Genomic DNA, 13,780 nt, shown 5'->3' with positions numbered 1-13,780 from the left:
TGCCCCACCCCATCCCCACAGAGCGGGGTCAGCAGTAATGGGGGGATCCCTTAATCCCCTCCAGAGGGGCTCCTCCACAGCCCCCCAGTGCCCCCCAGTTCACAGAGCTCCCCCATCTCCCCACGGAGAGGGGTTCCCAGTTCAGGGGGGCTCCCCCTTTACCTTCCCCAGCCCCCAGAGGTTCACCAGGGAGCCCCCCCCGGTTCCCCCAGGGGTTCCCAGTTCAGGGGGGCTCCCCCTTTGCCCCCCCCCCAGAGGGATTCCCCGGGCAGTTCCCCCTTTGCCCCCTCCCCAGAGGGGTGTCCCAGGCGGGGCGGGGGGGCCCCGCGGGGGTTTCCCTGATGCTGAGCAGGGCGTTGATTTGTGTTTCTCTTTCAAATCTCATTTATCTCCGCAGGTGTTGGCTCAGGAAAGCTTAGCCACAGGTGTGACAGGAGTAATGGTTCCGGCAGGGACAGTTACTCAACCTCTTCTTATCCCCATCAGTATTGCAGGTCAGGTGACAGGCCAGCAGGCGCTGGCCCTGGTGACAATTCCCACAGCAACGCTCGCCGCGCTCCCGGGACTGACGCCGGCGGCACCTGCGGGGGCGATTTTCAAACCGCCCGTAGCCAATCTCACAGGTAACCGCAGGTAACCCCGCCCCGCCCGCCGGCACCGGCACCGGGGAGCTGAGAGGAGAGCAGAGGGCAGAGCTGGGGCTCCAGGTGTGAAACCTGGGGTCCATCTGGGGCTCCAGGTGTGGATGCAGCTTAAGGAGCCCAATGGGCTTGGATTTGGGGGATTTGAGTATCAAGGTGTAGATTTGGGGCTCTAGAAGTGGCACCTGGTGTAGATTTGGGGCTCCGGGTGTGGCACCTGGTGTAGATTTGAGGTTCCAGGTGTAGCACCTGGTGTAGATTTGGGGCTCTAGAAGTGGCACCTGGTGTAGATTTGGGGCTCCAGGTGTGGCTGCAGGAGTTGAATGGGCTTGGACTTGGGGGATTTGAGTATCGGAGGTGCAGCTTTGGGGCTCCACCTGTGACACTTGATGCAGACTTGGGGCTCCACATGTGGCACCTGGTGTAGATTTGAGACTCCAGGTGTGGATGCAGATTCAGGAGCCCAGTGGGCTTGGATTTGGGGGATTTGAGTATCAAGGTGTAGATTTGAAGCTCCAGGTGAGGCACCTGGTGTAGATTTGGGGCTCTAGAAGTGGCACCTGGTGTAGATTTGGGGCTCCAGGTGTGGCACCTGGTGTAGATTTGGGGCTCTAGAAGTGATACCTGGTGTAAATTTAGGGCTCCAGGTGTGGCTGCAGGAGCTGAATGGACTTGGGGGATTTGAGTACTGAAGGTGCAGCTTTGAGGCTCCACCTGTGGCACCTGGTGTAGCTTTGGGGCTCCAGGTGTGGCTGCAGGAGCCAATGGGCTTGGACTTGGGGGATTTGAGTATCGGAGGTGCAGCTTTGAAGCTCCAGGTGAGGCACCTGGTGTAGCTTTGGGGCTCTAGAAGTGGCACCTGGTGTAAATTTAGGGCTCCAGGTGTGGCTGCAGAAGTTGCATGGGCTTGGGGGATTTGAGTATTGAAGGTGCAGCTTTGAGGCTCCACCTGTGGCACCTGGTGTAGATTTTGGGCTCCAGGTGTGGCTCCAGGAGGGTTCTGAAATGGGCTTGGATTTGGAGGATTTGAGTATAAAAGGTGCAGATTTAGGGCTCCAGGTGTGAACCCTGGAGTAGCTTTGGGGCTCCAGGTGTGGCTGCAGGAGCCAATGGGCTTGGACTTGGGGGATTTGAGTATCGGAGGTGCAGCTTTGAGGCTCCACCTGTGACACTTGATGCAGACTTGGGGCTCCACATGTGGCACCTGGTGTAGATTTGAGACTCCAGGTGTGGATGCAGATTCAGGAGCCCAATGGGCTTGAATGTGGGGGATTTGAGTATCAAGGTGTAGATTTGAAGCTCCAGGTGAGGCACCTGGTGTAGATTTGGGGCTCTAGAAGTGGCACCTGGTGTAAATTTAGGGCTCCAGGTGTGGCACCTGGTGTAGATTTGGGGCTCTAGAAGTGGCACCTGGTGTAGATTTAGGGCTCCAGGTGTGGCTGCAGGAGCTGCATGGGCTTGGGGGATTTGAGTATCGAAGGTGCAGCTTTGAGGCTCCACCTGTGACACCTGGTGTAGATTTCCAGATGTGACAACTGATGTAGATTTTGGGGCTCCAGGTGTGGCACCTGATGTAGATTTTGGAGTCCACATATGGTACCTGGTTTAGGGCTCCAGGTGTGACATGTGCTTGCAACAGGTGAGGTCCAGGTAGATTTGGGGCTCCAGGTGCGGCTGCAGGAGCTGAATGGGCTTGGACTTGGGGGATTTGAGTATTGAAGGTGCAGCTTTGGGGCTCCACCTGTGGCACCTGGTGTAGATTTGGGGGTCCAGGTGTGGCACCTGCTGTAGATTTGGCGGTCCAGGTGTGGATGCAGCTTAAGGAGCCCAATGGGCTTGGATTTGGGGGATTTGAGTATCAAGGTGTAGCTTTGAAGCTCCAGGTGAGGCACCTGGTGTAGCTTTGGGGCTCCAGGTGAGGCACCTGGTGTAGATTTGAGACTCCAGGTGTGGATGCAGCTTAAGGAGCCCAGTGGGCTTGGATTTGGGGGATTTGAGTATCAAGGTGTAGATTTGGGGCTCTAGAAGTGATACCTGGTGTAAATTTAGGGCTCCAGGTGTGGCTGCATGGGAGCTGAATGGGCTTGGGCAATTTGAGTACTGAAGGTGCAGCTTTGGGGCTCCAGGTGTGACACCTGGTGTAGATTTGGAGCTCCAGGTGTGGCACGTGCTTGCAACAGGTGAGGTCCAGGTAGATTTGGGGCTCCAGGTGTCGCACCTGGTGTAGATTTGGAGCTCCAGGTGTAGTTCCAAGTGCAGATTTGGGATTGCAGGGGCAGATTTGGGGCTTCAGGTGCAGATTTGTGGCTCCAGGTGTGGCTCCAGGTGCAGATTTGGGGCTCCAGGTGCAGATTTGGAGCTGCAGGTGCAGATTTGGGGCTCCAGGTGTAGCTCCAGGTGCAGATTTGGAGCTACAGGTGTAGTTCCAAGTGCAGATTTGGGATTGCAGGGGCAGATTTGGGGCTCCAGGTGTAGCTCCAGGTGCAGCTCCAGGTGCAGATTTGGGGTTCCAGGTGTAGCTCCAGGTGCAGATTTGGAGCTGCAGGTGCAGATTTGGGGCTCCAGGTGCAGCTCCAGGTGAAGATTTGGGGCTCCAGGTGCAGCTCCAGGTGCAGATTTGGGGCTCCAGGTGCAGATTTGGGGTTCCAGGTGTAGTTCCAAGTGCAGATTTGGGTTTCCAGGTGTAGTTCCAAGTGCAGATTTGGGATTGCAGGGGCAGATTTGGGGCTCCAGGTGTAGCTCCAGGTGCAGATTTGGAGCTACAGGTGCAGATTTGGGGCTCCAGGTGCAGCTCCAGGTGCAGATTTGGGGCTCCAGGTGCAGATTTGGGGCTCCAGGTGTAGCTCCAGGTGCAGATTTGGGGTTCCAGGTGTAGTTCCAGGTGCAGATTTGGAGCTGCAGGTGCAGATTTGGGGCTCCAGGTGTGGCTCCAGGTGCAGATTTGGAGCTACAGGTGCAGCTCCTGGTGCAGATTTGGGGTTCCAGGTGCAGATTTGGGGCTCCAGGTGCAGATTTGGGGTTCCAGGTGTTACCCCCCCGCAGCAGGCGAGGCTGGAGCCCTTCAGGTGGGGACGGGAGGGACCGACCGCAGCTCGGGGTGGCTTTAGGGACCGTGCACCTGTGCCAGGTGTGTCGGGGACGTTTCGGGCTGCCCGGGCAGCAGCCCCGGCTGTAGGTGCGACCCCCGGGAGGGAGGGGACACCCGGGGATGTGGGGGGGGACACGGGCGCGTTGTGGCGGTGCCGCCGCCGGCCACTGACGGTGTCTCCGTCTCTCCGCAGCCGCCGCCGTGCTCAGCCCCGCCGTCCCGGCCGTCCCGGCGGTCCCGGCGCCGCGGCCGCCCCCGGGGCAGCCCCCGCTGCTGCCCCAGCCCCCCCCGGCGCCCACCCCCCCAAAGGAGCCCCCGGTGTCCGTCCAGCCCCAGATCGCCGGACTGGCCTTTAACCCCGGCATAGTAAGGAGCGAGCCCAGCCCAGGCCGGGCTCAGGGGCCGCGGGGAGCCCCGGGAATGGCGGGGCCCGGGCCGTGCCTCAGTTTCCCCAGGCAGGATCCCGGCCCCGAGGCCCAGAACGAGATCTCAGCCTCAGTTTCCCCAGGCAGGATCCCTGCCTCAGTTTCCCCAGGCAGGATCCCGGCCTCAGTTTCCCCAGGCAGGATCCGTGCCTCAGTTTCCCAAGAACAGGATCCCTGCCTCAGTTTCCCCAGGCAGGATCCCTGCCTCAGTTTCCCAAGACCAGGATCCCTGCCTCAGTTTCCCCAGGCAGGATCCCAGCCCCGACTCCCAGAATGAGATCCCTGCCTCAGTTTCCCTGTGCAGGATCCCTGCCTCAGTTTCCCCAGGCAGGATCCCAGCCTCAGTTTCCCAAGAACAGGAACCCAGCCTCAGTTTCCCCAGGCAGGGTTCCAACCACCATGTCCCAGAACAGAATCTCTGCCTCAGTTTCCCCAGGAGAAGATCCCAGTCCACTTCCCAGGTGGGATCCCAGCCTCAGTTTCCCCAAGCAGGATTCTGGTCTCATTTTCCCAGGATAAGATCCCAGCCCCAGTTTCCCCAGGGAGGATTCCAGCTCCCATTTCCAAGAACAAGATCCCAGCCTCAGTTTCCCTAAGCAGGGTCCCACTCTCACTTTCCACATGGCCCTAGGGAGGATCCCTGCCTCAGTTTCCCAGTATAAGATCCCAGTCCCTTTCCCAGGTGAGATCCTTGCCTCAGTTTCCCAGTATAAGATCCCAGCCTCAGTTCCCCCAGTGGGATCCCTGCCTCAGTTTCCCCATGGCAGATTGTAACCTCAGTGTCCCTGGAGAGGATCCCAGCCTCAGTTTCCCCAGGCAGGATCCCCCTCTGTTTCCACATGGCAGGTTGTGACCTCAGTGTCCCTGTGCAGGATCCCTGCCTCAGTTTCCCCAAGGAGGATTCCAGACCCCGTGTTCCAGAGCAGGATCCCTGCCTCAGTTTCCCTGAACATAATCCCTGCCTCAGTTTCCCCGTGCAGAATCCCTGCCTCAGTTTCCCCAGGCAGGATCCCAGCCTGGTTTTACATGCAAGATCCCTGCCTCAGTTTCCCCAGGCAGGATCTGAGCCCCCATTTCCAAGAATGAGATCCCTGCCTCAGTTTCCCTGTGCAGGAACCCAGCCTCAGTTTCCCCAGGCAGGATCCCAGCCCTGGGGCCCAGAACAAGATCCCTGCCTCAGTTTCCCCAGGCAGGATCCCCCTCTGTTTCCACATGGCAGATTGTGACCTCAGTGTTCCTAGAGAGGATCCCTGCCTCAGTTTCCCTGAACTCAGTCCCTCCCTCAGTTTCCCCAGGCAGGATTTCAGCCTCCGTTCCTCTGAACTCAATCCCTGCCTCAGTTTCCCCATCCCAAGCTGTAACTCTGCTTTGGGCAGCTCCCAGCAGATGGATTTAGGGATTTATGGATTTAGGGATTTATGGACTTGTGGATTTGGGGATTTATGGATTTAGGGACCCCCAGGGACTCCAGCGGCCACGGGGAGGGGGGGACGCCCCCCGGGGGTCCCGGTGCCCCCGCTATCCCAGCTCTGACCCCGTTTCCATCCCGCAGCTCACGGCGGCTCTGGGGGCGCAGCCGCAGATCCTGGGGTCCCTCAGCGCCCCCCCCGTGATCGCCACCCCCCTCCCCAGCGTCCAGGGGATCCCAGGGCAGCTCCTGAGCACCACGCAGGGCCAGGTACCGCGGGGGGGGGGGGGTCCCCTGCCCGTGCCCCCCCCGGGGCTGCCACACCTGGGGCCGTGTCCCCCCCTCGGGGCGGGGGTTTTGGGGTCCCCCAGCGCTGTGTCCCCCCCCAGGTGATCGGGACCCTGCCGTGGGTCGTGGCCCCCCCCGGGGTGGCCGCGGCCGCCCCCGCGCCGGCCCCGCCCAGCCTGCAGGTGACAGCGGTGACCCCGCAGCTGCTGCTGAACGCGCAGGGCCAGGTGATCGCCACGCTGGGGGCCACGCTGGCCACGGGGGCCGCGCTGGCCACCGCCCCCCCCGCGCCCGCCCCCGGCAAGAAAAACGGCCCAGCTGAGCCCCCCATCAAGAGCGAGGTGAGGCCGCACCCCGAGTCACCCTGAGCCCCCCCCGAGTCACCCCGAGACCCCCTGAGTGCTCCCGACTCACCCCGAGACCCTCCGAGTCACCTGAGCCCCCCGAGTCACCCCAAGACCCCCTGAGCCCCCCCCCCCCGAGTCACTCCGAGACCCCCGAGTCACTCTGAGTCACCCCTGAGCTCCCTGAGCCCCCCGAGGCAGGGTCCCCCCCAGGTCACCTCCGGATCCCCCCCCAGTCATCCCCCCTCTCCCCAGGTCCCCCCAGGTGACCCCCAAAGTCACTTTCGGGTCCTCCTCAAGTTACCCCCAGGCCACCCCCGGGCCCCCTCCCCCCCCCCGGTCACCCCCACGTCCCCCAATCCCCCCCCCCCATAGGTGACCCCTGGGTCCCCCAGGCCCCCCCAGGCCCCCCCCCCAGGTCCCCCCCTGTCACCCCGGTCCCTCCAGGTGACCTCCGGTCCCCCCCAGGTCACCCGTGGTCCCCTCAGGTGACCCCCAGTCCCCCCCCCGTCACCCCTGGGTCCCTCCCAGCCCCGCCCATGTCGCCCCCCCCCAGGTCCAGCCCATCCAGCCGGCCCCGGCAGGGGTGGGGCCGAGCCCCCCGGCCGTGCCCAAGGTGTCGGTGCCGCCATCGCCGGGGCCCGTCCCGGGTTCCGAGACCCCAACCGTGAGCCAGCTGGTGGCCAGTGAGTGCTGGGGGCACCGGGAGCACTGGGGGGACTGGGGGCACTGGGGGGATAGTGAGTGCTGGGGGCACTGGGGGGACTGGGAGCACTGGGGGGACTGAGGGGGACTGGGGGGACTGAGGGGACTGGGAGCACTGGGGGCACTGGGGGGACAGTGAGTGCTAGGGGCATTGGGGGCACTGGGGGGACTGAGGGGACTGGGAGCACCGGGGGCAGTGGGGGAGACTGGGGGGACTGGGAGCACTGGCGGAATTGGGGGGACAGGGGGCACTGGGAGCACTGGGGGCAATGAGAGCACTGGGAGTATTGGGAGCACTGGGGCCACTGGGAGCACTGGGAGGACAGGGAGCACTGGGAGCAAAGGGAGTACTGGGAGTACTGGGGGCACTGGGAACAATGGGGCACTGGGGGGACAGGGAGCACTGGGAGGACAGGGATGGCAGGGGCTGGCATGGCTGGCACAGGGGCTCAAGGGGAATAGTGGGAAGGGGCATGGCAGGAACTGGGATCCTGCCATGTGGGGAGAGGGATAATGGGGTCTGGGGTCCTTGGAAGGAGGAATAATGGGGTGAGAGGAGGGATAATGGGGTCTGGGGTCCCTGGGAGGAGGAATAAGGGGGTCTGGGGTCCCTGGGAGGAGGGATAACAGGGACTGCGGTCCCCTGGTAATAGTGGGGTCTGGAAAGTGTTGGGAAGAGAGATATCAGAGTGTGGGATCCTGGGAAGAGAAATAACAAAGTGTGGGAGGAGATAAGAAGAACTGGGGGAGGAGATAAGAGGGAGTGTGGGAAAAGGGATAACGGGGGTCTGGGCTGAGGGATTTGGGATCCCTGGGCAGAGGAATAACGGGAACTGGGAAGAGGGGTAACAGGGACTGGGGTTCTCTGGGATTAACAGGGACTTTCCCCTGGAAAGTGTTGGGAAGAGAAATAACAAAGTCTGGGATCCCTGGGCAGAGATAAGAGGGACTATGGGAAAAAGGGATAATGGGGCCTGGGATAAAGGATCTGGGGTTCCTGGGCAGAGGAATAAGGGGAACTGGGAAGGGGCATAAGGGGAACTGGGAAGAAGGATAACAGGGACAGGGAAGGGGGATAACAGGGACAGGGAAAGGGGATAACAGGGAAATGGGAAGAGGGATAACAGGGACAGGGAAAGGGGATAACAGGGAAATGGGAAGAGGGATAACAGGGACTGGGGTTTTCTGGGATAATCAGAGTCAGGGAACCACTGGGAGGAGGGAGCGCTGGGTCTGGGGTCCAGGGGAAAAGGGATAACAGGGGCTGGGGTCCTTGGGTACTGCAGGCTCTGGGGTCCCTGGGCACAGTGGGCTCTGAGTTCCCCTGGGCACTGCAGGCTCTGGGGTCCCTGGGCACAGCAGGCCCTGTCCCTGGGCACAACAGGCTCTGGGATATGGGGGCACTGCAGGCTCTGGGGTCCCCAGGCACAGCGGGCTCTGGGTTCATGGGCACTGCAGGCTCTGGGTTCATGGGCACTGCAGGCTCTGGGTCCCCAGGCACAGTGGGCTCTGGGATATGGGGGCACAGTGGGCTCTGAGTTCCCCCGGGCACGGTGGGCTCTGGGATATGGGGGCACTGCAGGCTCTGGGTCCCTGGGCAGGTTCCCCTGGGCACAGCAGGCTCTGGGCACAACAGGCTCTGGGTCCCTGGGCACAGTGGGCTCTGGAATATGGGGGCACAGCGGGCTCTGAGTTCCCCTGGGCACGGTGGGCTCTGGGTTCATGGGCACTGCAGGCTCTGGGGTCCCCAGCCCCAGCGCTCACCCCCCCCGTGCCCCCCAGAGCCCCCTGCCCCACCCAGCACAGAGGAGGACGGGATCAACCTGGAGGAAATCCGGGAATTCGCCAAGAACTTCAAACTGCGGCGCCTCTCGCTGGGGCTGACCCAGACCCAGGTGGGGCAGGCCCTGACAGCCACCGAGGGCCCTGCCTACAGCCAGTCTGCCATCTGCAGGTAATGGCACCTGGGGGACAGGGACAGGGCCATCTGCAGGTAATGGCACCTGGGGGACAGGGACAGGGACAGGGCCATCTGCAGGTAATGGCACCTGGGGGACAGGGACAGGGACAGGGCCATCTGCGGGTAATGGCACCTGAGGGGACATCTGCAGGTAATGGCACCTGGGGGACAGGGACAGGGCCACGGCCAGGGCTATCTGCAGGTAATGGCACCTGGGGGACAGGGACAGGGACAGGGCTATCTGCAGGTAATGGCACCTGGGGGACAGGGAGAGGGCCAGGGACAGGGCCATCTGCAGGTAATGGCACCTAGGGGACAGGGACAGGGCCATCTGCAGGTAATGGCACCTGGGGGACAGGGACAGGGAGAGGGCCATCTGCAGGTAATGGCACCTGGGGGACAGGGACAGGGAGAGGGCCAGGGACAGGGCCATCTGCAGGTAATGGCACCTGGGGGACAGGGCCACGGCCAGGGCCATCTGCAGGTAATGGCATCTGGGGGGATGGGGACAGGGACAGGGACAGGGACAGGGACAGGGCCATCTGCAGGTAATGGCACCTGGGGGGATGGGGACAGGGCCAGGGACAGGGCCATCTGCAGGTAATGGCACCTGGGGGACAGGGACAGGGACACCTGCAGGTAATGTCACTTTGAGGGACAGGGACAGGTAATATCACCTGGGGGGACAGGGACAGAGCCAGCTGCAGGTGAGGGGACAGGACGGTCACATGGGGTAGGCCCAGGGGCAGGGACAGGTGAGGGAAAAGGGAAAAGATGGAAAACTGGGGGAAGGGAGAGGTGGAGGATGGGAGGAAAATGGGAGGAAATTGGAGAGAAGGAGGAAAAGTCTGGGAAAGGAGGAAAAGTTGAGAATGGGGAAAGAGGGGAAAAGGAAAATTGGAAAAGGGAAGAGAGGGGGAGAGAGGGGAAGTGGAGAAAAAGGAAAATGGGCAAAGGAGGAAACTGAGAGAAAGGGAAGGAAATGGGCAAAGGAGGAAACTGAGAAAAAAAGAAGGGAATGTGCCAAGGAGGAAATGAGAAAAGGAAGGAAATGGGCAAAGGGGGAAAGTGAGAAAAGGGAAAATGGGACAGAGGAGGAAAATGGGCCAAGGAGGAAACTGAGAGAAAGGGAAGGAAATGGGGCAAAGGAGGAAAGTGAGAAAGGGAAGGGAGTGGACAAAGGAGGAAAGTGAGAAAAGGGAAAATGGGCAAAGGAGGAAAATTAGGAAAGGAAGGGAATGGGACAAGGAAGAAAGTGAGAGAAAGGGAAGGAAATGGGGCAAAGGAGGAAACAAGAAAGGGAAGGGAATGGGCCAAGGAGGGTGCTGGGCATTGCTCTCCCCTCACTGTCACCCCCAGTCCCAGCCTTGTCCCCCATCCCTGAGGGTCTCCCGTGGCCTCCAGATCCCCTCAGGTTTGACAAGCTGGATGTCAGCCCCAAGACATCCCTGCCCAGTGTCCCCTGTGTCCCCCCTGAGTGCCCCTGAATGTCCCCTGAGTGTCCCCATGTCCCCTCTGAGTGTCCCCTCTGTGTCCCCTGTGTCCTCAGGTTCAAGAAGCTGGACATCACACTGAGTATCCCCTGTGTCCCCACTGTCCCTGCAGGTTCGAGAAGCTGGACATCCCCTCTGTGTCCCCTGAGTGTCCCCTGAGTGTCCCCATGTCCCCTTAGGGTCGAGAAGCTGGACATCACACAGAGTGTCCCCTGAGTGTCCCCTGAGTGTCCCCATGTCCCCGCAGGTTCGAGAAGCTGGACATCACACTGAGTGTCCCCTGAGTGTCCCCTGAGTGTCCCCATGTCCCCTTAGGTTCGAGAAGCTGGATATCATGCTGAGTGTCCCCTGAGTGTCCCCTGAGTGTCCCCATGTCCCCGCAGGTTCGAGAAGCTGGACATCACACAGAGTGTCCCCTGAGTGTCCCCTGAGTGTCCCCATGTCCCCTGTGTCCCCTTAGGGTCGAGAAGCTGGACATCACACTGAGTGTCCCCTGAGTGTCCCCATGTCCCCGCAGGTTCGAGAAGCTGGACATCACACAGAGTGTCCCCTGAGTGTCCCCTGAGTGTCCCCATGTCCCCGCAGGTTCGAGAAGCTGGACATCACACAGAGTGTCCCCTGAGTGTCCCCTGAGTGTCCCCGTGTCCCCGCAGGTTCGAGAAGCTGGACATCACGCCCAAGAGCGCGCAGAAGCTGAAGCCGGTGCTGGAGAAGTGGCTGCGGGAGGCGGAGCAGCGGCAGCGCGAGGGGCAGCAGCACCTGCTGGAGTTCGTGGGGGGAGAGCCGGGCAAGAAGCGCAAGCGCCGCACCTCCTTCACCCCGCAGGCGCTGGAGGCGCTCAACGCGCACTTCGAGCGTAACGCGCTGCCCACGGGCGCGGAGATAACGCGCATCGCGCAGGAGCTGCGCTACGAGCGAGAGGTGGTGCGGGTGTGGTTCTGCAACCGCCGCCAGACCCTCAAGAACACCAGCAAGCTGAACGTGTTCCATGTGCCCTGAGGGCAGCGCCCGGCCCGGCTCTGCCCCGCCGCCAACACCGGCACCGGCACCGGCACCGCCTCCAGCAGCGCCCGGGGCGCCGGGCTGGGAGCGCTGGGAGCGCCCCCGGCTCCGCCCCGGCTCCCGCCAGCAGCACTTTGGGCACTGTTCTGTCCCTCTGCCACCCGGTTCTGTCACCGCACCTGTCCCTCTGTCCACCATGCCTGTATGTGTGTCCATGCCCACTCTGCCCCCTCTGCCAATAGCGGTGCCCCGAGCTGGGGGCGCTGGGAGTACCCCTGGGTCTGCCCGGGCTCCTGCCAGCAGCACTTTGGGCCCTGTTCTGTCCCTGTGCCACCCGGTTCTGGCACCACACCTGTCCCTGTGTCACCTGGTTCCAGCACCACACCTGTACTGAATCCACCTGTGTCCAGCACACCTGTGCCTGTGTCCACCAGCCCAGATCTGTGTCCACCACACCTTTACCTGTGTCCATCACACCTTTACCTGTGTCCATCACACTTTTACCCGTGTCCACCACTCCTGTGCCTGTGCCCATCGCACCTGTACCCATGTCCATCGTGCCCAGACCTGTGTCCATCCTCACTCTGCCCCTCAGCGACCCCCACATGCCCTAAACAGGGAGTGCTGGGAGCGCCCTCAGCTCCACCCCAGCTCCTGCCAGCAGCACTTTGGGCACTGTTCTGTCCCTCTGCCACCTGGTTCTGTCACTGCACCTGTCCCTGTGTCACCTGTTCCATTACCACACCTGTCCCTGTGTCACCTGGTTCCACCAGCACACCTGTCCCTCTGCCACCACCATGCCCATACCTGTGTCCAGCACACCTGTCCCTGTGTCACCTGTTCCATTACCACACCTGTCCCTGTGTCACCTGGTTCCAGCACCACACCTGTACCTGTGTCCATCACACCTGTGCCTGTGTCCAGCACACCTGTCCCTGTGTCACCTGTTCCATTACCACACCTGTACCTGTGTCACATGTTCCATTACCACACCTGTCCCTGTGTCACCTGGTTCCAGCACCACACCTGTGCCTGTGTCCAGCACACCTTTACCTGTGTCCACGATGACTGTACCCATGTCCAGCACATCTGTAGCTGTGTCCAGGTCCCCTCACCTGTGTCCACCATGCCCATACCTGTGTCCACCACACCTGTACCTGTGTCCAGGCCCTCACCTGTGTCCACCAGCCCAGACCTGTGTCCAACATTCAACGTCTTCCACACGCTCTGAACTGGGAATACTGAGAACATCCCAGTTCCCAGTCACAGTTGCCCCCTGACCACCTGCCATCCGCCCTTTGGCCACTGATTTTGTCCCTTTGGTCACTGATTTTGTCCCTTTAGCCACCCCTGCTGTGCCCGTACCCGTGCCCACCCCCTGTGCCCTCAGCACCCTGAATTTGGAGCACTGGGAATCCCTCTGTGTGTCCCACCAATCACAGCCCCTGGCCTCCAGCCATCAGCACTTTGGCCACTGGATTTTGTCCCTTTGGCCACGGATTTGTCCCTTTGGCCATGGATTTTGTCCCTTTGGCCACGGATTTGTCCCTTTGGCCACGGATTTGCCCCTTTGGCCATGGATTCTGTCCCTCTGTCCCTGTGCCTGTACCTGTGCCCACCTGTGCCTGTGTGTGCCCCCTCCTCTCACACACGACCCCACCTGTGACACACATGGTGACAGACCCCCCCCAAGTGTCAGTCACCCACCCACCCAAAATCAGCGATTTCCATTTTCCTGGGTTTTGCCCTTTTTCCTGTGTTTCTGAGGCGATGTTACGGCTCTCCGGGGGTGACCCCAAATTTATGTCACCCCCACGTTGCGGGTTCCCCACCTCGTGAGGGGCTTCTGGAGGTGATCCCCCACCTTGGGGACGTCCCGTGGGTGGATTTTGGGGACATCTCCGCCGGGTTTGGGGGGCGTGAACCCCAAAGCAGAGGCAGCGCCCCTTCCCCAGCTCCCCCTGTCCTGAGCGACTGGGGGGGACACGGGGGCGCCCGCTGGGGCCGCGGCAGACTGATGCACTTGATGTAGTGGTGTGAAATAAACAGTATTTTTCTTTTTTCTTTTCCTTTCCCCTTTTTTCGGGATTTGGGGGGCGCGGGGGGGTTCCGTCCTTCCTCCTCCTCGCCCCCCCGTCCGTGGCCGGGCAGAGGCGGCAGCGGGAATCGAACCCGCGGTCCCGCGGGAGGCGCCGCGCACAGCCCAGCGCCTCACAGAGCCCAGCGCCGCACGCCGCCGCGGCCACGCCCCCCAGCCAATCCCTGAGCGGCCTGCCCGACGCGCAGCTCTCTATTGGTTATTGTGACCGCCCGTCACGCGGCAAGACCCGGTCCCATTGGCTGAGCGGGTCGGAGGGGCGGGGCCTCCCTCCCAGCGGCGGGGGTGGGGCCGCCGCCTCCATCTTGGCGGAGCGGCGCGTTCGGGG

General features: G+C 61.8%; 2 protein-coding genes across 4 annotated transcripts in view; both read left to right on the top strand.

Moving 5' to 3' along the window:
- Positions 1–13,417, top strand: part of POU6F1 (POU class 6 homeobox 1) — a 32,158-nt gene extending 18,741 nt beyond the window's left edge. Inside the window, exons 5-11 of one of the 3 annotated variants that reach the window (XM_054649059.2) lie at positions 398–623; positions 3,923–4,095; positions 5,707–5,832; positions 5,952–6,191; positions 6,751–6,880; positions 8,682–8,853; positions 11,006–13,417. In XM_054649059.2, coding sequence (XP_054505034.2) covers positions 398–623; positions 3,923–4,095; positions 5,707–5,832; positions 5,952–6,191; positions 6,751–6,880; positions 8,682–8,853; positions 11,006–11,351 — 1,413 coding nt within the window. In that variant the 3' untranslated portion in view covers positions 11,352–13,417. Of the gene's footprint in view, positions 1–397; positions 624–3,922; positions 4,096–5,706; positions 5,833–5,951; positions 6,192–6,750; positions 6,881–8,681; positions 8,903–8,992; positions 9,120–10,464; positions 10,547–11,005 lie in introns of those variants that run through there. The other 2 variants (XM_077192599.1, XM_077192600.1) reach the window with 2 other exon arrangements.
- LOC143696441 (uncharacterized) lies at positions 11,355–13,417 on the top strand. The gene is made up of 3 exons (XM_077192639.1): positions 11,355–12,241; positions 12,284–12,353; positions 12,470–13,417. Exons 1-3 carry the CDS (start codon positions 11,559–11,561, stop codon positions 12,632–12,634), a joined length of 918 nt encoding a protein of 305 aa, XP_077048754.1. The 5' UTR covers positions 11,355–11,558; the 3' UTR covers positions 12,635–13,417.
- Positions 13,418–13,780: the final 363 nt, after the last annotated feature.

Source organism: Agelaius phoeniceus, chromosome 35 (assembly GCF_051311805.1).
Source record: "Agelaius phoeniceus isolate bAgePho1 chromosome 35, bAgePho1.hap1, whole genome shotgun sequence".
NCBI lineage: Eukaryota > Metazoa > Chordata > Aves > Passeriformes > Icteridae > Agelaius > Agelaius phoeniceus.
This window is presented reverse-complemented; position numbering and strand designations above follow the sequence as displayed.

What these genes read in the sequence shown, in the direction of transcription:
- LOC143696441 (XM_077192639.1), top strand. Translation starts at nt 11,559, where the DNA reads ATGTGTGTCCATGCCCACTCTGCCCCCTCTGCCAATAGCGGTGCCCCG. An exon ending in ACCTGGTTCCAGCACCACAC is followed by an intron (nt 12,242 to 12,283) that starts CTGTACCTGTGT and finishes TGTCCAGCACAC; the next exon opens with CTGTCCCTGTGTCACCTGTT. An exon ending in TTCCATTACCACACCTGTCC is followed by an intron (nt 12,354 to 12,469) that starts CTGTGTCACCTG and finishes AGGTCCCCTCAC; the next exon opens with CTGTGTCCACCATGCCCATA.